This window comes from Ammospiza caudacuta, chromosome 11 (assembly GCF_027887145.1).
Source record: "Ammospiza caudacuta isolate bAmmCau1 chromosome 11, bAmmCau1.pri, whole genome shotgun sequence".
NCBI classification, from domain to species: Eukaryota; Metazoa; Chordata; class Aves; order Passeriformes; family Passerellidae; genus Ammospiza; species Ammospiza caudacuta.
The window spans coordinates 6,436,235-6,456,650 of NC_080603.1; the positions used below are offsets into that span (position 1 = coordinate 6,436,235).

The window sequence follows — 20,416 nt, forward strand, 5'->3', positions numbered from 1 at the left end:
ATGTTTGACCTGTGGGAATCAGATATTCCAGACAGAAAAAATCAGTGTACTTTAGGACTAATGCGGTTAAACTGGACTTTGTTAAGCTTTGAGAGATCCTGGTGCTTAAAATAAATTAAAAAGCAGGCTGCTTGTGCTCCAACAAGTTTGATTTATTTTTAATTTGGGTAAGTTTGCTTTGAAACAGCAGCAGCACAAGGAGTCCCTGGGGGCACTGCCTGGCTCTGGTGCACATCAGGTGGATGCTCAGCACAGCCTGCCCAGTGCTCTGCCTGCCTCTGCAATACTTGGCCTCATTTGCTTTCAGGCAGGAAAAACAATGGGAAAACAGTGGTGCCCAGTCCTGGCATGGTGAGGGATTGTTGTACTCTGTAGTAATTCCTTCAGAAATCCAGGTGAAACAGGGATTTGTGAGTTGTGATGCTGGAACTGATAATTCAGAGCATTATGGACTGTTCCAAATAATGACCAAGGGTTCTCTTGAATTTTGAAAATTAAATTAGTTTTCTGGAAATGGGAGGAAATGTGTATTACCAGACAAGCTGGGAGCAGGCTGCAAATACCTTTTATCTGCATGGGGAGCCAGCCAGCTCTGCTGGCATCAGTGCTGATGGTGAGGTGGGTGTTGGCAGCCTGTGGGATGTGTCTTCCCTTCTGGAACCTTCTGCCTGGGTCACCTCTGAGGGTCTTTGATGCAGCCAAGCAGCTGCTTTGGGGTGTTACAGATTTCACACTGCATGAAACTGTTTTTCCAGTTTCAGCTGCAGACTCACCTTGTCAGTGGTATCCAATTCCTCTGGAAAACAGCTGCTTTATCTCACTTGACATGAACAATCAACAGCAGAGCCTGCTGTGGTTAGCTGGGATTTGAAACTGGCCAGAATTTCTCTGTGTTGTTTCTCTGCCTGTTGGCAAACAGAATACGCATGTGTTTATGAGGATCTCAGGGTGTTTTTGTGAAATGACCAACTTTTTTTCCAGGACCAAAGACTACAATGCTTCGTCTGGCTGTGAAATTTTTCCCTCCTGACCCTGGTCAGCTGCAAGAGGAATATACCAGGTAAAGTGTTTTTAGAACTACTGGACATGATTTAAAGTGTTTTTAGAACTATTGGACATATTAATTCATGGATCTGAATTAATAGAGTAGGAAGGCAGCACAGCTAGTTCCAAGCAAAACTGAGGTGGAAGATGAGTAAAACATCACTTACAGTGAATGTTGCAGTTTCGGCAGACATGTGTTGGCAGATGAATGTTACCAGAAAAAATATTTTTCAAAACAGAAAACAGCACAGGTTAGGGCTTTCCAGCATCCCGTGCAAGGGAGTCAGAGTATACAGAAAATACTAATACTTATAAACAGTGTCTATAAAAATAAATTAAAATAATCAGTACATGTTTTAATATGTGATTTAAACTTCCAAACACATTTTACTGTTCACAATTTAAACTGTGCTCACCATAGGTTATTTTTGGGTTATTGCTGATGGATCTGTGGTCAGTTAAGCAGCCCTATCCACCTGCTGGCACCTGGGGACCTGGTTTGAAGTCTGCCTCTCACAAGGACATTACCCAGATGTTGTTGTTTCAAGAGCTCATTTTGTGCTTTTCACAGTTTCACTACTTTTAATTGGAATTCCTCTCAGAGCAGTTCCTTATTATCCTTCAAATGTATTTGAGAACAAACCAGCATGATAACAGTTGTGACTGTCTCTTGTAAGGAGAAATACTCTCTAAATATTTCCTTTGCACCAAGTTTTCTTATATTAACTGCTGTTTCATATAGGAAATTCATTAGAAGTACAGATTTTTAGAGCAGGAACTGAATTTGCCTATTTATTGAGTATTTATGGCCTGCACTTAGAGCATCTGGGTAATTAATGATGCTGTTAATGATATTGTACTCTTTATTGTGAGTATACTAAAAAACTGAGAGAGCTAATCAGACATGCAGAAAGCAGAACATACTTTTTGAGAAGTCTTTAATACATACTTACAGTACTTAAAAATTTAAAAAGCCTATAATTCAAAATTTATAACTTTTAGTATCTTTTACTTCAGGAATAAAATTTTAAAATAAACTCTTCTTTTAAAAAAAATCTTATTACCATCTCCTAGGGTGTAATTCAGTAAAGAAAAAGAATCAGTCTGTTAGTTTGAAGATTTCTAGTAGTGAATTGTTGCCTATTTACTGGAGTCCTTACTGTATCTCCTTCCAAGTAAAAGGAGCAGCATACAAAACTGCTAAACAGAAATTATTCCTCTTTAACAACTGAATGGGAAATATTTCAGTGGAACTAATATAGGAGTATAAGAAAAGTAAATTGAACTTCTGAGTGTCTTTGCAGGCTGCTAATATAGTTCTGGAAAGTACAACTGCTGAGTAGATTAGTTGAATGCTAACAAAAAAGCTTATCAGTTTTCCTAACAAAATACTGGCATCAATGATATTCTTCCATCTTTTTTTCTAATAGATGATATCACTTGAAATGTTGCTTAAGTTTCTTTCCAGCTAAAAATGACATCTGCTGTTACTGCAGAGATGAAACCTGCTTAAAACATGCCTTTCCTTCTTCCTTTTTCCTGTGGGTCTTTCTGTGCTGATAAATTGCACTGGAACAGTCACAGGTTATTTTGGTTTGATTTGACACTCCTTGGTAGCCAGGCTGTTGTTGTTTGGAGAGCAGAAGGATCAGAGATGCTGCTTTTATAAGCTCCTGCTGAGTTGTTCTGTTGTGTTTTCAGTGTCAGGATGTAACTCCGGCCCTTCCTCTCCTGCAGGTACCTGTTTGCATTGCAAATCAAGAGGGACCTGGCAGAGGAGAGGCTGACCTGCAGTGACAACACAGCTGCTCTGCTGGTCTCCCATCTGCTGCAGTGTGAGTATCCACTGCTAACCCACATTACATCACATGCAGAAGCTTTTGGTAACTAAAAGAAATCTCTATCTCATAGTATTTCCTTCTCACACACTGTAAATATGTTGGTTTTCATCTGTCGCTATAGGACACGAAAGAACACAAGCACACACAGCTGCTCTCAAGGTGAAGAGAAAAAAGGGAGTTTATTTTCTGACTCCAACATTTATAGTTTTCTAAAAGTGACAGTGGTTTGGAGGGTGACAATGCCACCTCTCCAATGACACTGGACAAACCAACAGTCTGTCAAATTTCTCCTCCTCCACAAAAGAATGCAAAACAATGAGTTATTTACAGAAAGTGTGTGAGAAAGTTCATTACAAGAATGTAAACATCAGAAGGCTTAGAAAATCTTAAAAAATCAGGGTGACAGTTCATCGGGGGAGGAACAGCTGGTGCTAATGTATGAGGTAAATTTGGCTTCAGAGGGGTAGTACAAAACCAGCCTTGCTGTTTCCCTGGCTCTGCAGGTTCTGCTGCCAGCACTCCACATCTCCCAGACAGCTGTTCCCACCTGTCTAGGTGCTCCCCTGGCTTCAGTTCTCACTTTCCCTGTGCTGGGAGGAGATGGCTGTACAGGAGCTGGGCTGGAACACAGCTGAGAACCATGCTGGAACAGGTTCTGCACTGGGGCTGTCAGCAGCTTTCCTCCTTGCTGGGACTGAAAATGGAAATGGGAAGCAATTTATTTGGAAGCACTCCATGCTGCTGCTGGCTCAGTCTGTACATGCTTAAAAACCTAAAATGTGGCCTTTGAGATGAGGAGGTTGGAAACCCTGAGTGAGTTCAGACACCAAATTTTTGGAGCAGCAGCTGAAGTGTTCACAGGTCTGCAGCCCAACCTTGGTGGCTCTTGGCTGGCTGGGAGCAAAAGCTTATCAATAATTCTTCTTCACAATTGCACTGCTGAGTAGTTATTGGTTGTCTGATTCTGCAATGCAATACAATAATACAGTTATAATAGTATTTCGTCTGGTGATTTTATTGGAGGAGCAAATCTGCCTTGTGTGTGTGCCATCAGTGAGTGGCCCACTAAAACCTGCTTGTGGTTTTCCAGCACTGTGGAGCTGATGAGAGAATCTCAGCATCAGGCCTTGCTTAGCCTGATTCTTCTCCTCTGGAAAATGTGAGAAAGAACAGCTTCATTTTCAACAGAAATTATTTTACAAAATATTCAGTATTTTTTATTTATTCTTTCATGTGCTGGCTACATTTTAAACAGGATTTGCTGTGTTCTTGTTAGGAACAATCCCATTCCTTTCTCTGACACAGCTGATGGCAGATGCCCTCAGACACAGAGCAGCTCTTCCTTTGCTGCATCCATCCCATAATCACTGCACACACAGCACCGCAGACTCACTCTGCATCTGTTTGGTTGCCCTGGTATTTATCTAATTTTTGAATTTGCCTATATTTTTGGCATCCTTCCACAGAAATGAGCTTCACAACTTAGTTTTTGGGAAATTTTAAGGACAACATATGTACTTTTATCTTTTAAAACCTTTTGGCTTTGAATTTAATGTTGCAATTTCATCTTTTTTATCAGAAAAAGTAAATTCTTAAAATTTATTTATTCAGCTTGTAATTTTATGTACATTTGCCACATGTTCTGCCTGTCTTGTGCTTTTGTATTCTGAGCCAAAAACTTGTGTTGTATCAGGTGGAAGCTGTTCTGCACTTTACAATAATGCTTTTTTCTTCTGTAAATCTTCCTAAATTCACAAAATTGCATCTGAAAGACATGGATATGTGAAGGGGAGACCAAAATTCCAGCTGTAACTTGCCACCTTCCTGAGTAACCTTGTCTATTACTAGACACTATTTTACATATTTTTTTTACTATTTTACATATATATAGTAAAAATAATATTTTTACTGTATTACATATATATAGTAAAATTACTATTTTACATATATATAGTAAAAAATAAATTGAAATATGCTATTTGGTGTAAGGTATCTGTAAGGAGGAATTGTTCAGACCACTTCACAGGTCTTCTACAGGTTTCACATCTTGCACCTTTAAGAAGTCTAAATTTTCCTGACAATGTTCAAATACTGCTGTAATCCCCAGGAAGTCAGCTTGGGATAAATGTGATTTTGGTAAAATAAAGTTGGATACAAAACATCATGCACAAATTTGAAGACTCTGATTCCTTACCAAGTGTTTTCTGTCATTGTTCCTTTTCCATTGTTCTTACTCTAACATAGTTTTCTTTTCTGTTGTAGCTGAAATAGGAGATTTTGATGAATCAGAAGACAGAGAACACCTTAAAACAAACCAGTATTTGCCAAACCAGGAAAAACTTGAAGGAAAGATCCTGGACTTCCACAGGAAGCATGTGTAAGTGAGGATTAATGCAAACCACAAAGGGAACCCCTGGGCAGCAGGTGGGCTTGCCTAGGGGAGGCTGAGCAGCTGCATGGCAGGATGACATTAAGAGTGTGTAAATTAAACACCATTTACCTTGAGCAAGAAAAGTTTGGTAGCAATAGTTACATAGTCAGGATGGAGCTGTTGGGCAGTAGTTTTTCTCAAGTGAATTTTGCAGTGTGCCTGTAATAACATCCTAAAGAAAACTTGTATGTAATAATGGGTTTAGACAAAAGAATTCTTCAGAATTTCCATTCTACAAAGTTTAAGCTCAGTTTTGCCTGCATATGCAGAGCTCTTGCTTTTGTCTAAATAATTAGAAATCATTTGTATTGTATTCTTTTGTTACACATTTTGTTACACAAGCATAAGGGAGATGGAGAAGGATGGGGAGAAAACAACTTCCATCAGAATTCATGCAATACCTTATCTTACAGCTGGGTAGTTTTGAATTAAGGGAAGACTATTGGTGACAAAGAAACTGCCACAAATATAAAATTAGTTCCAACATGGAGTCAGGAACTGCAGGAACTTATTTTTCTGTAATTTTTGACACCTTACATATTAGGATTTAGCAATTTGAAGGTCTTTTAAAAATTGTGAATGTCCACACACACATTTTATTGTGCATGGTTCTGTGTTTTAATCCAGACTTAGATTTTTCTTTGTTCTCTGTGGATTGTTGCTGACTGATTTTCTTTTAAGACAGAACAAAGATTTTTCATGGCAGCATCTGTGTTGAAAGACACATCCTATAATATTGGAAAATTAGTTCCTGAGAATTTCAGTAATTTGCTGTTTGTGATCAGTCATTTTTAACTTGTACTGAAATTATTGCTAATGATAAAATTTCAGTTTTGCTGATTCTTCATAAAATCAGGTGGTTACTTTTTCTGCTTTTGAACCTTTGAGGTGCTTGTGGAAATGATGAAGAAACAAAAGAAATGTTTTTAAGTGATTTAAAGTAATTTTGAAGTAAATTAAAATCTATGCTAGGATTCTTCACCTTGGGAGAAAGTAGCTGGAGTAGGGAAACCATTCATTTCATTATTTTTCTCTTGTCTGAAGAAAATAATTGGTAATTTCAAAGCAAATTAAAAGGGGAAAAATCCTTTTCACAGAACTTGCATCAACATTGTGATACTACTGCAAGGTGCTGTGGAGTCTGAAGCTACCAATGGGTCATGCAAGGTTTTGATGATCCCATGCAGGGTAGGCTGATGGCTCTCAAATTTTAGGTGAAATTTGGGATTTTTAGGTCTAAGTACTCCCAGAGCATGGGCAGAGCAGCCCAGCATTAGTCACATACCAGGGTTCTGTTCAGTTGCTGCTGCTTGTGGGGAATTTTCCTGGGTTGCTTCTCTTGGAAAGGTTGTGACTGCCTTCTGAGTCAAGGATTGCTAGTTCTCTTCTGATTTGAGCTTTATTTCAAACAAGTTACTTCTAATAATTGGTTACAATAACAAAAGTTTGTATTTTTACCTGTCAGGAAGGTTAATAGGTAAAGATTCCTTACTTCATAAATGTACTTTTCAAAATCAGTTTAATAAGAGTTGCATTTAATGCAGCCATATTATTAAAATGATTGTAAATCTTATTTTAAGGCAAAAAAAAAATCTTATTTTATTTTTTTAGAAGTGTCCATGCAAGCCACGTTTAGATTAACAGCTGAGGCATGAGATTAGAAAAGGTTACCTTTGAATGGAAACATCTTTTTAGAGAAATGTCATTTTGCAAGAAGTGCAGTTTTAACATTAGCTGTGGCTTCCATGGTTTAACCTCAGCTCAGCCCCATGCTGCTGCTGGCTCCCCCTTGGTGAGAGATTTGGAAGGGTGAAAGTGGGAAAATTCACAGCTTGAGGTACAGACAGCTTAAATAGGAGAAGAAAAGACACACACATGCAAAGCAAAACCAGGAATTCATTCCTTACTTCCCACTGGCAGGCAGGTGTTGAGCCATCCTCAGGAGAGCAGGATCCCATCACAGGTAACAGTGACTTGGCAAAACAAGCACCATCCCTCCAAATGTCCCCTTCTCCTGCCTCCCCCAGCTCTGTGTGCTGAGCACGAGGCCATATGGGATGGGATATCCCTGGGGTCAGCTGGGATATCCTTGGGGTCAGTGGGATCAGCTGTCCTGGCTGTGCCCCCTCTCCCAGCCCCTCCCTGTGGAGCACAAAGGGCCTTGGCCCTGGTGAGCTCTGCTGGGCAATAAGGAAACACCCCTGGGTTATCAACAGGTTCCCTGCTCAAATAGAAATCTCAGCCTGCTATCAGCTGCTGTGAAGAAAATTAACCCAGCCCACACCAGCACACACATCCCTTCCCTCTTCCCTTACTCAGGGAATATTGACCACCCTTTCCCATCTTCAGCAGGTGAGGGAAGTTCTGAGTTTTCTCAGTGTAGACACATTTTTCCTCATTTCTGTCCCAAGGAGCAGGCAGCTGGGCATTTGGCTTTTTCCTGGTGAGGATGCACAGTGCAGATGGACAAACAAAAATGCTTCTCTTTCCTATTATCCTGATGTGTCCCATTTTTACTTTTTCCATTTATTTTAATTTTTTATTTCCTTTCATTTACCTTATTATTCCCCCAGTTACCTTTAGCAGACTAATATTTTTGAGGCCAGGTTGGATGGGGCTTGGAGCAGCCTGGGATAGTGGAAGGTGTCCTGGGTGATCTTTAAGGTCCCTTCCCACCCAAACCATCCTGGGATTCTGTGATTCCTCCACTGATGATTTCTCCTGAAAGATTTCTTGTACAAATCAGGTGTTCAGGAAGAGAAACCCATTCCTGGCAGGATGATTCATCTCCTCCAGATTGTTTCTGTGGACTTTCTTTTTGCCTCATTTCCTTTTTATTTTTATTTTTTTATCGCTTCACTGTAGCTATTAGAAGTTGGAGAATGTCATCACCCTCAATAAAACAGAACCTGTGTATCCAATCCATTCTGTAAATGGAGACTGTTGTAATTGGAAAGATGGCAATTGAATGCTTATTTTCTATTAAAGATATTTTTTTTCCTTTTACATTTGTAAATACTTTTACTTTCATAAAGAATAGGAATATGGTTTCTATACTTTGCAAAAGCATTAGTGGTCAACAAGATGAGTTATATTTTTGGTGTAGCACATTAGTTATTGCTTCAGCAAGAGCCTGAATTAACCTATTTTATTTCTATAAAATGGAAATAAATAAAACCCATCTTCTATAGTTTATTAAAAATAAAAATATGTATATTTTGTAGATGGTGTATTGGTGCTGGTGCAGTTAATTCCTGACACCCAGACACCCAAAATACAATGTTTTCTGCCTTCTTGTGAGTAGTAGAATACTTGCTGCAAGGGGAGTGCAGGATTCAACATGACACATTTGGCCTGTGTTCACATGTCTGTGGTTTCTTTGTCTGTGCATACCTAAATCAGGAAAGAAATAAAAAATTTAATAGATTTATATTTACTGATGTAAATGCATGTCCTTTCACAACTTGTTAGCTTACTTGTCCATGAATTTAAATTCTTTAAATTGCCTGTAAATTAGAAAAACTCTAACTTGACACTTCATCTTTAAAGCTCTATATTAATTACTGGGTTTAAATACTCTGTAAATCACTTAACACTTGACAGCATTTATTTTGAGTCCATTGCCATGGGATTATTGTATCACAAGCAATATTTGTCTAGCTGGATGGTTGTAAGGAATCTCTACACCAACACCTATTGCACTGACAGCAGTTTTTGCTGGAAATACTGATATTAGTGTGTCATCCATTGACCTGGAGAAGATTAAGGAGATTTATCTGCTTAATGGCTGGACAAAATTAGAGCAGATTGTTTTGGGGCTGGGCTGTGCAGCTAAGCCTGCAGGCAGCATCTGAGGGCAATTTCTGGAGCTGCCTCTCTTGGTACCTGTCTGTGGTACAATCAGAGTGTCTGCTCTGCTCCCAGCTCCTCCACACCAGGCTCAGCTTTCTCTGCTGGCTACAGGCAGGCTGTGTGCTAGTGAACACTCTTAAAATTGCCTGGTATCTTATTTTTAATTTTTTTTTTCTGAGATGTGCTGTGCTTTGGATCATATGTAATAGTACGTGAAATAATAATCAGTGATTCTATATCAGTTGCACCAGACTGTTCATGAGGAATTTTTAGTACTGCAGAGCTCCAATTTTCTAGTTGCCATTTTTTGTTTTTTGCCTTCCTTCCCTTGCAAGCCTCCTTCCCAACCTCAGCACCCCTTTTAAAAGACAAAGCCCTGCTTTCATTCTTAATGTCGCTGTATTCAGAAGAATTACAGCAGGAATTAGCGTGGGTGGGAGTTACACACAGAGCTCAGAGTGGAACTCAGGGAGCCCTGGCCAAAAGTAGGATTTATGATCTACCTCTTTTGTCTTGTGTATATTTCATAAATAGGAACCATGGTTCTCCAGGTTTTTTGATGTAGTTGAGGAATCTGTGGTGGATATGAAACAACAGTTAAAGGCAATGTTAAAAGCATTTACTCCAGTGTTACTCAAGAAATCTGCTTTACCAGTCTGAGCTTTTGGACATAATTACTCCATGTAGTAGCAAAAGTGGTAGAAATTGCTCTCTCTGTTTGGCATTTCTATTTCCATTTGAAATCAGGTTTTTTGTGCCTCTTATGTTTTTCCCTTTCTGTTACATGGTCACATAATACTGACATTTGGATGAGGGTGGATTATGGAGTGAGCTTGTAAAGACAGGAATGCCGTTGAATTCCTGCCTTCTGCAGCTGGCAAAATAAATTTGTGATTTCCTGCTGTAGTGTTTTAGATTCTTTGTTTGAACAAGGCAACAGAACACTGCTGAAATGCTGCTGTGTGCATTCAGGTTTACTTTCTCAGGGCATTTTGTGCGTTTTACACTAAAAATTTTACTAAGTATAAAAAAATCATTGCTTTTTCTAACAACTTCTATTTTTAAAACTGTAGCATATGAAATAAGTTTCATAATTGTATTCTGAATTGTAGTTACAAGTCCTACTTGGGGTTAATATGTATTGTCATCATCCCTAGTTTTGTTAATTCAAATGTAATAATTCATTTTAGTATTCTCTAATTGTATTTTAAGAAAATCTATATGGAGCTAAACAATTGTTTGATCTAACACATGACTCCAGGTAGGTAGAAGGAGGTATTTTTAAGGAGTATGACTAGAAAAGCCAGTCAGGGGACCAGGAGAATTTATTTAGTAGTGATGTTGTGGTTGGCACGGCATAGTACACAAAAATAGGTAATGCTAAAAATAGTTTGTCATGTGTTTTAATAAAATAAAATGCAGATTTATGAAAGGAAGGCCACTTTCTTCTTGGAAAAAAAGGCTTGTAAAATTTGCTTAGTCTGTGTGTGCAGGAATCTAATCTGGTTTCAGCACTGGTTGTTTGTAAATAGAATAATAATTTTTAAGCACATGTGTCTTCTGTGTATCATTACATTTATCCTAGTGAGCTTGCACATGGAAGTTATTTGGTATTTATTATATCTAATCATTGTCAGTAGTGATGTAGGGGGTCTGTTTATCCAGCTGTGGCTGATGCAGCCTCACTGCTCTGAGTGCCCCAGCAGGTCCTGTGCTGGTGTTTCACACAATTCCAGAGTGGTTTGGGATGGAAGGGAACTTTGGACCTGTTACCATGGACAGGGACAGTTTCCACTATCCCAGGTGTCTCCAAGCCCTGTCCAGCCTGGGCTTGGGCATTTCCAGGGATCCAGGGGCAGCCACAGCTGCTCTGGGCACCTGTGCCAGGGCCTCAGCACCCTCACAGGGAAGAATTTCGCCTAAAGTAATTTTAATTTAATCTCTTTTAGTTTAAAACCGTTCCCCCATCTCCTATCACCTTTTGTCCATAGAAAAAAAATCCCTCTCTTTTTTTAGAGCCCTTGTTAAGAACTGAAATCCCACAATGAGGTCTCCCCAGAGCCTTCTCCTCTCCAGGAGGACACCCCCAGCTCTCCCAGCCTGCAGAGGGGCTCCAGCTCTTAGAGCATCTCTGTGCTCTCCTCTGATCTTCCTTTATTTTATGGAGTGTCCACTTAGGCTGGGGACCCCAGATCAGCAGCTCTGCAGTGGGGTTTCCTTGGGGTTACACAGGAGAAGGTTCTCCTGCTTCTCCTCGTTCTTCTGGACCATGTTATGCCTAAAACTGGGTAGTAGCATTTTTTTGCAGGGATTTTGTAGTTCAGAGACCTACTTGGGTGACATGCTCATGTTTGTGACAAAGACTATTTTGCTTTGTAGTGTAACTGGGGCATGATCAGTAGCAATAGTTGGACTTGATCATCTTCATCATCTTCAATGATGATCAAGTCCAAGTCCTTTTTCTGCCCTAATGATTTTGTGATTCTATGACTTCAAGAACTCCTTCATTTCCACAGCACCATTTGCTCATTCTTGGAGGATCTTCAACTCCTTGTCAGGACCCATGAACTTACAGAGTGTTTTGACTTACAGGGAAAAGCTCTTGTATTCATTGAAAATGCACTCCAATCTAATGCACTCCCTCTCATGGGAAAAAAACAAGGGGGATTGAGGAAAAAATGGACTGTTTTCATGCAGGAGAGCAAAATGTTAGTGGTTTGATGTCAGCTAACCTGGGGAGCAGTCAGTGAGGGCTGAAACTGTGCCAGGTCACGAACAGTCTCTGTGTTGCCATTTTGGGCCTTGTGCACCCTTACAGAGCACTTGCTCCTGTCTGTGTACAGCTTCCTCTTGTTTTTAGAGTAATTTTGACAGCAGATGAAGTTTCATTTTAAAGATTCTTCTTTGGTTTCCTTGGCAGGAAGGGAATTATCCAGCCAAAGGCACCTGGTAGTAATAGAGTAATAATTTTGTGGTCCCAAAACCTGACCTGAAAAGGGTCATTCTGTTGCAATATTTGCATTGTTTCTGTTTTGCTGGCTGTGCAACTCTGCCAACTCTCACTTCTTATCTTAATGCTAATGTGTACACAAGCAAGCAGAAGCAGGAGCACTGGATTGAATTTGGATTTGTTCAACTTTATAGTTTCTCAACTGGCAAAAGTTGATTAATATCTCTGAGCTGATTAATATCTCAATCAGCTCAACTCTGAGCTGATCAATATCTCTCTCAGCATCTGTCTTGGGATGCACTTGACATTGGCCATCAGCTGTGTCATTACAGAATTTTCAGTGTGACACATGACATGGAGTGAAACCACCCAACTAGATGAGACAGAACATTCTCATTTAGTGACAGAGTTCAGACTTAAATGTGTTGGCAGATTGTTCTTAAAACTTTATTTTTCTTCCTCATTATAGGGGTCAAACTCCTGCTGAATCTGACTTTCAAGTGCTTGAAATTGCCAGGAAACTGGAGATGTATGGCATCAGATTCCACCTTGCCTCCGACCGTGAGGGCACCAAAATCAACCTGGCAGTTTCACACATGGGTGTGCTGGTGTTCCAGGTATGGCAGGGATGGCACACTCTGTCCTTTAGCATGTCTTGGAGTAAGTCTCATTTTAACATCAGGTGTCTCTGATGCCTTGGAAATTTAACATGTTCTATGGTCAAGGAGGGTCATTTAAGCCCCCAAAACTTTGTTTGGTGCAGCTTGTTCTTGTGCAGAGAGCAGAGCATCAAAGCCAAGTGACAGTAGAGGGGCTTTGTTTGAAGTTAGGTGTGTGATGAGAGAAAATCATCAATTAATTCATTTTTGGAACAGCCCTGGGACAGGTCTGTCATCCTGGAATTTTGGTTTGATTTCTGTTATTTTAATATTGCAGTGGATTTTTACTGGATATTATTGCTCTTATTGTATAAGAATGCTGATTGATTAGAGTGATTGGACTAATTAGTGTTACTATGTTTGTTGTATTAAAGAAGCAACTCAGTGCTCAGAATTCTGTTTATGAATGCAATGATAGGGTTTCCCTCTCCCCAAAACACAGAGGCAGCTGATTTACTGAAATATTTCTGTTTGGGTGCTCAGCTGTGTCTTACCTGTTCTTCCTGTGGGGCAGCTTCTTTTGGAGGTGCATCAGTCCTGCAATCCCTCTCAGACTGCTCAGTGGCCTCTCTTGTTTAAGGGAATATTGTCACCAGAACTAAAAATCCATATGGATACATACACATCTATATACCCACAACAGAATTTTGTTTGGTTCCCTGCTTCTCTGAAACTTCTGCTAACATTTGATCATTCTCATTTTAATTCAGGGTAACACAAAAATCAATACCTTCAACTGGTCCAAGGTCCGTAAGCTGAGCTTCAAGAGGAAAAGATTCCTTATTAAGCTCCACCCAGAGGTCTGTGTCACTTTTATTGTAATATAGACTGCTCAGTGTTGGAAAAAATACCTGTGCTTTATTTTATTATGAACATTTCTGGAGTTTGTGATTTATAAAACAGCCTCAGCAGGCAGGCTTGGCTGCATCATTCAAATGTCAATCTTTCTCACTCCACAATTTAGGATCTTTAGGTTTTGTGTTTCAGTCTCAGCTTATCCTTGACACAAGCTTACACATGTATAAATGTAAGACAGAAAAAAAATTATTAGACCCAAGTATTAGGTGCAGCCTTTCTCAGTATTTCTCCTTTGAAAAAGTTGCATCCACTTTCTTAATTCAAATGAAAATTATCTGATACCCCTCAGGCAGGAATAGGTGACTGAAATTATATTGTAGCTTAATTTTAAGGATGATGTGATTACTCTTGCTTCATCTTTTTCATGCATTTCTATAGCACAAGTATCATTTTGCATATTTAGCTGATTTACAGTATATATTTTTCATTGCAGATGTCATGTCAATTGTTGCTTCCACCCTGGATGACTAGATTACATTCAGTGTTTAATTTATATTAAAATAGAGGAAAAAACTCAACTTTGGACATAATATAATTTCATGTATCAAGGATACCTGAAGTAGGACCCACTGTCTGCTGATGCAGCAATGTGTCTCACAAAGAGACCCTCAGAAATTTCATGTGATAACTGTACTCTGACATATGCAGTAGTTTCTGGTTTTGTCTGGAATTTTTGTTCTGGAATTTCCAAGAGACAAGCATCAGAACTCCTAAAAAAAGGAATAGTATTTTAAAATAGTGACTATTTCACTTGAATATTTAAATTCCTTTGAATTTTCTGAAGATGGGTTATATTGAGCATGTTTCTAAAGTCAAGTGCTTTTTAAACACTTTTACAGTTTCAAGGTAAGCAAACATTTCTGACAGGTATTAAATCATTTCTAACTGCATTCAGAATCACTCCCATTGTTTTAAAGCAGATGAGAAGTGACTTAGCAAAATCCTGCATCTTGCTGGAGTTCATCTTTTTTGTTTGCACACATTTGTACCTTCCTTTTCTTCTTACTGTCATTTTAGATGCTACTGAACTTCTATTTTTTTTTCCCCAGGGCCCATACCAAGATACATTGGAGTTTCTTTTGGGAAGTAGGGATGAGTGTAAAAACTTCTGGAAAATCTGTGTTGAGTATCACACATTCTTTAGGCTCTTTGACCAGCCAAAGCCAAAGGCTAAAGCAGTGTTCTTCACCAGAGGATCATCTTTCAGATACAGGTAGGGAGAAACACAGCACACTCATTTTGTCTTAGAAAATGAGAGCAAAAGGAAGAAGTATTCTAAAGACATTCCTCTGTAATGCTCATCCCCTGTGTTTGATAACCTTTGTACTTCTGTGGGTTCACAGTGGACGAACACAGAAGCAGCTAGTGGATTATATTAAGGACAGTGGGATGAAGAGAACCCCATATGAAAGGTAAGATGAAATGGCTTTCTAAGGCAAAACATAGCTTGAGACTTTCACAATACCCTTCTTGCCTAAATTTCAGTGTTTTAGTGCTGCTTAGAGGCAGGCTCATTCTCATTCATTAAGGTAGCTGACCTAAAATGTAAAAAAATTATTATTTTGTGATGATATAAGAGGCTTTGGAAAGTTTTGGTACCACATTTTTATGTCTATGGATAATGTGGCTTAGCTGTCTGAAAGTTCAGCACGTGCTGAAGATTCCGTAATGTTAGTGAGGACCTGTCTGTGCCACTCCAGCTGTGCAGTCAGCCAGTGGCAGAGCACATAATGGAACTTGGGATCTGCAAGTTTGAAACTCTGACCTAAAATACTCAATTGTTTCTAAATATATAAATATATCAATTAAGAATATGCTTTTTCATTATAAAATTGTTTTTTCCTTACTTTAATGCTGTCCAGTCTACATGTGTGAAACTCCTCCTACTCCAAATCCAAACTATGTATGGGAAATCTTACTCCTAATACAAAACATCATAGGGGCTTAATAGGAATTTTAAAAAGTTTGCATTAATCTACTATTAATAGGTATTGTTAATGTCTCAGACTCCAGTTGAGCTCCTTTTCTATTTGAAAATTTGATTTTCTATTTAATCATATACATAGAATGAATCTAACCATGAGTGTAATGCAGGATATCACTTTTTTGTAGTGTAACATACAAAATTTTATATGGCTGACTGAATTTTTAAAAATTTGTGCAATTGTTGAAGATTAGCTGATTCTGGTTCTGACACCATTCTTCTGTAGATGTTTATAATAATGAAAAAGGAGGGAGTTAAACTAAAATGTACTGTTTAGTATTCAGTTAGTATTCAGCCCCAAGTTGTTGAAGTCTCCTTCAGTGGTACCAAGAGATCCCCACCAGCCAGGTGGGGTCAGTCTCTTCTCCCAGGTAACAAGTGACAGGACAAGAGGAAATGGCTTCAAGTGGTGCCATGAGAAGTTTAGGTTGGACACTGGGAAAAATTGATCAGGCACAGGCTGCCCAGGGAAGTGTTGGAGCCACTATCCCTGGAGGTGTTCAGAAAAGGTGGAGATAAAGCACTTGAGGACATGGGTTAGTGCTGGGGGAACAGCAGGACTTGATGATCTTAAAGGCCTTTTCCAATCTTAATGATTCTCTGATCCTGTGAATGATCTGGATCTTGCTTTATTCCATTTTTGTACATTTCTTATCTTACATAATTTAATTTACAACTCTTTTGACCTTTTAAAACTTGAACTAATTATTAACAAAACATGATAAAATAGAGCTTGAGATGTTTCTGTTGGCCACTGGCATGGCCATGGGAGATGGGGGAAGGAATGAGGCTGAAGCATGTCTGGGATGCTGACAGGCTGCTCTGTTCCACAGGAGGCACAGCAAGGTCAGAGCATCCACTCGCACCTCGAACGCAGACGTGCCAAAGCAGGTCAGTTCTGCAGCACTCTCTGGGTTGTGGTTGTGGGCAGGGCCATGGACAAACATCTCTCTGAGGTGATAGTGAAGGAGTCAACTCACCAGAATTGCTGCCACTGTTTGCTCTTTGTCTGCTGCACTGTCTCTTTCTCGGCTGTTTTTTATGGCCTGGAAAGGCTCGGGGTGGCCTTGGGCAGCCCGCGCTCCAAAGGACGAAAAGAATCTTCAGGTTTTTTCTCGGTCTTCAGTGTTTATTAGTTTTTTATCTACAAAATTTTCTCTCAGCCCGACAGAGGTCTGCACAGCAGCCAGCCATGAGCACACTGAGAGCCCCCGGGGCGGTCACTTATCTTTATACTCAAAACTACGTATACAATATTTACCTATTTTCCCCAATACCTTTCACCCTTATTAACCAGTGCACTTTTAGTAATAACCAATCCCAAAGTGCCAACACCACCACAGAAGATGGAGGCTAAGAAGAAGAAGAAGAAGGACAGGACACGCCCCAATTCCTCCATCTTACTTCTCTAGACACCCCTGTACAGAAATCCTAAACCCTGTGTCTCACACTCTAATTAACTTATCCCTTCACCATTTACCCCAGTGAAATCTTCCCATCCTCACACAGGTGTCGTCTCCTGTGTAGGATCAAAGTCCAGCCACCAGACACTTCTGGCAACATTCCAGGACCTCCGAGCCCCCCAAGGGTGGTCTCGGTGACTCGGCACATCAGTCCTGAGGTGCTGAGATCCCACAGTGCACAGTTCTTTTTGTTGGTGTTACTGATTTGATAGTTGTAGCCAGTGGAGTGTGAAGTGAGTAATATTTTACTCAAAGTTTCACTGAACTGAAAAGGAAATGTTGGACTTTCTAGTATGTTGTTATTTCAGAGGATTAGTTATCTCTAGGTACTCTCTGACTGCTCTCTGGCAGTCTCAAAGCTGTTGTAAGATGCCTTCTGCAGGACACAGCAAGAAACAATCATTTCACTGAATGCTCTTGTGTTACATGGGTGAGGTTAAAGAAGCATCGCAGAATTTCACTGTCATTTTGTTGTTCTTATTTGTGGATGCTTGTTCAGCTATAAAATGTATGCTTTTAACTTTCCATCCAGTTATCAGAATTAAGGAAAAAAACCTTGCCTTTTTCATGGGCTGCTGGATCAGGTTCAGTGTCTGCTGTAAAGTGAGCTTCTGTGAACCATGTATTCCTTCTGCATATGGATGTGACTGGATGTTACATTTGTTTTATGAAAACCTTTTTATCTGTTGTGTTTCTGCTTTTCTGTCCCATTTTAGAGTGTCCCATTCTCTGAGGGCTTGAGAACTCCAGGGTCTCCAGCCTCAACAGCTGCCCCCTTCCACTCAGTTCACTCCTTGGCCAGTCCCGCTTCCATCCTGCCCATGTTTGCTGAACCCAGCCCTTCCTCCTTGGAGCCCCGAGCATCGTACACAAGGATTCCAGACAAAACCACTGCAGCCCCAGTGGAAGAAGTGGGGAGGAAGCTGATGCAGCAGCCTGGATCTCCCGTGCTCCAAGGTGTTGGGTTTGGTAGTGTTGCAGGAAACTGTGACCCGTCTTGTCCTGTCGTTGAGAGTGGTTGTGGTGTAGACGTAGATGTAGTGAGAAGTAGTAAGGAGAGCAGGGTTGCTGGTTGTAAAAATGACAATCATGAGGATGACTTTACCACAGGTGTATTCATTGCTGAAAAAGAGCAGCAGCATGGCAGCCGTGGGGCCCCTCTTTTCACACTGGCAAATTCCCAGTTGCAGGTGTCAGAGGAGTTTATCGATGATGACCCAGCAGAAATGTCCTTTTTTGCTGGGGGCTCTGAGGCATTTTCCTATGTGTACAGCGGGTTAGAATTAAAGGGTTCTGAGTTTTCCAAGTGTCTGTCAGAGCCAGCTGGTTTAGCTGCAGGTGCCCTCCAGCAAAGCTCAGTCTCTGCTCAGTCGAGCCCTGACAGGTACTCAACTGAGGCCGTGGATATGAATATGGAAGAGGAGTTTGAGTTTGAGGAAAGCAGCGATTTCAACGGCAACGAGAGGCCATCGGACACCTCAGAGCTGTTTGAGGTGAAGGCCCAAGCCAGCAGAATGCAAAGCCTGCTGAGCCCCTCTGAAACCAGCTCCCTCATCAACAACCGCTCCGAGAGCAGCTCCCTCAACAACCTGGCCCTGAATGGGAGCTGCTCCCTGCACACCCACGGCTCTGCCAACCATTCCTCTGCCAGCTCCATGCTCAACTTCCCCGCCTGCTCCGTGCGCTCCGAGTCCAGCTCAGCCTTCCAGTTCACGGACATCATCGACCAGCTGGAGCAGCTCAGCTGCCCTCCCACCACCACAGAGGACTCCAGCAGCACAGACACCGACTCCTGGGACTCAGAAACAGCTGCACCTCTGGATGTAAACCTTTTCTTTAGCAACCCCTTTGCTCAAAGCGCGGGGGACAGCTATGCCTTTGACTTTCAGAATAATTTAAAAAATCTCACTCAAGAAGATTGGACAGAGAAGTCACAGATCAATTGATTGGTCTTGATTTTTGGGATGGATTCCTCAATGCTTTTCAGGCTTGGAAGTCAATAATAGGGTGTGATATCACTCAATCCAATGGCTGGATTTTAAATCATATAACATGGTTGATTTTTAAATTTTTAAAATTTTTTTAAAAATTTGTGTGCCTCTTCAGTGTCCCTCAAAGCATACAAATTTTGGTGCTGTGTTTCTGTGTATCACACTACATCAAGAATGGGTTCTAATAGGTTACAATGTTGGAAAATACTACATTTAGGAAAAAACACTGATTTCAGAGAATTTTAACTATCAACTGGCTCATGCAGACATCACAACTTACACTACACTGAAGGATTTCTTCGGCTGTAAACATATCTGTAAGAGTCTCTATAATATACTGTTCCTCCAAAATCCAAATAAAACAGTCACTTCTGTACATGCCTATTAACCAGCAGCTGCATCTAAAAATTGCCTGTTTTCCTGCACTGTGGCAAGATCCTCATTTTGGGTTTGTTTTTGTTTCCATCATCAAAAAAAAAACCCTGAAGAATCTTCAAATCATCTCTGAAGGACAGTTTTAAAATACCAACCTTTGCAACATATCTGTGGTATGCTTTGAAGAATAAATACCTCTGCCTGCCTTTGGAAGAGGGAATGTATATCCAACCAAATGGAAACAGCAGTTTCCAAACTTCTTGTGAAGACCAGCTTATTTGCTGACTTCCAGGTGTCTTCAGCAGTCCAGCAGCAAATGTTTTGCAGCAGCTTGGAGATATACAGACTTTAAAAGCACTTAATCCCCATTACATTTCCCTTCTTTCTTGTTTTTAATCACTCTGCAAGAAAATACAAAGTAATGCAGAGAAGTGTCCTGTGTCTGTGGAGGACAGCTGGTGGCAAACCTGGTGATAGCTTTAACTTTTTCCTTAAAATATGGACTGTATTCAGAAAAATACTGTAATTTTTCTGAGAAATGGAGTTGTTAGGAGAGGTAAATGCTATAGACAACAGTTAGGGCTCTTTTAGACAGGTGAATTTTATATGAGACATGAGCTGTAAGTTAGGAAGTGTAATGTTAAAGACACTTGAGTTGTTGCTTAACTGGTCACATTTAATTTAGCAACTTTTACTGAGGCAAAACAACAAAAGTTGTGAAATGTCCTTCCAACTGCTGTGGATTGTGGAGGCGAAGTTCTGAACTTCAGCTTGTGAGAGCATTTTTTAGAACATATTTAAGCAAGAATGGGAAATCCATAACACCTGACCCAAATCTTGTGATGGAAATCATCATCTCCTTCAGCCATTGGGTTTTTGGGTTCCTTCTGCCCAGTTTTCAGTCCTTTGCAGAGAGAATGCAGCACTTTTACAGTTGATGCCTCCAAAATAAGCAGCTTAGTTACAAA

The 20,416-nt window shown here is 40.2% G+C and overlaps 1 protein-coding gene across 1 annotated transcript in view; it reads left to right on the forward strand.

The window, feature by feature from the left end:
• Positions 1–20,416, forward strand: part of FARP2 (FERM, ARH/RhoGEF and pleckstrin domain protein 2) — a 77,100-nt gene that overhangs the window by 24,543 nt on the left and 32,141 nt on the right. Inside the window, exons 5-13 of the mRNA XM_058812508.1 lie at positions 982–1,060; positions 2,782–2,879; positions 5,148–5,262; positions 12,588–12,735; positions 13,488–13,577; positions 14,685–14,848; positions 14,979–15,047; positions 16,453–16,510; positions 17,799–18,039. Of these exons, the coding sequence (XP_058668491.1) occupies positions 982–1,060; positions 2,782–2,879; positions 5,148–5,262; positions 12,588–12,735; positions 13,488–13,577; positions 14,685–14,848; positions 14,979–15,047; positions 16,453–16,510; positions 17,799–18,039 (1,062 nt within the window). The remainder of the gene's footprint in view (positions 1–981; positions 1,061–2,781; positions 2,880–5,147; positions 5,263–12,587; positions 12,736–13,487; positions 13,578–14,684; positions 14,849–14,978; positions 15,048–16,452; positions 16,511–17,798; positions 18,040–20,416) is intronic.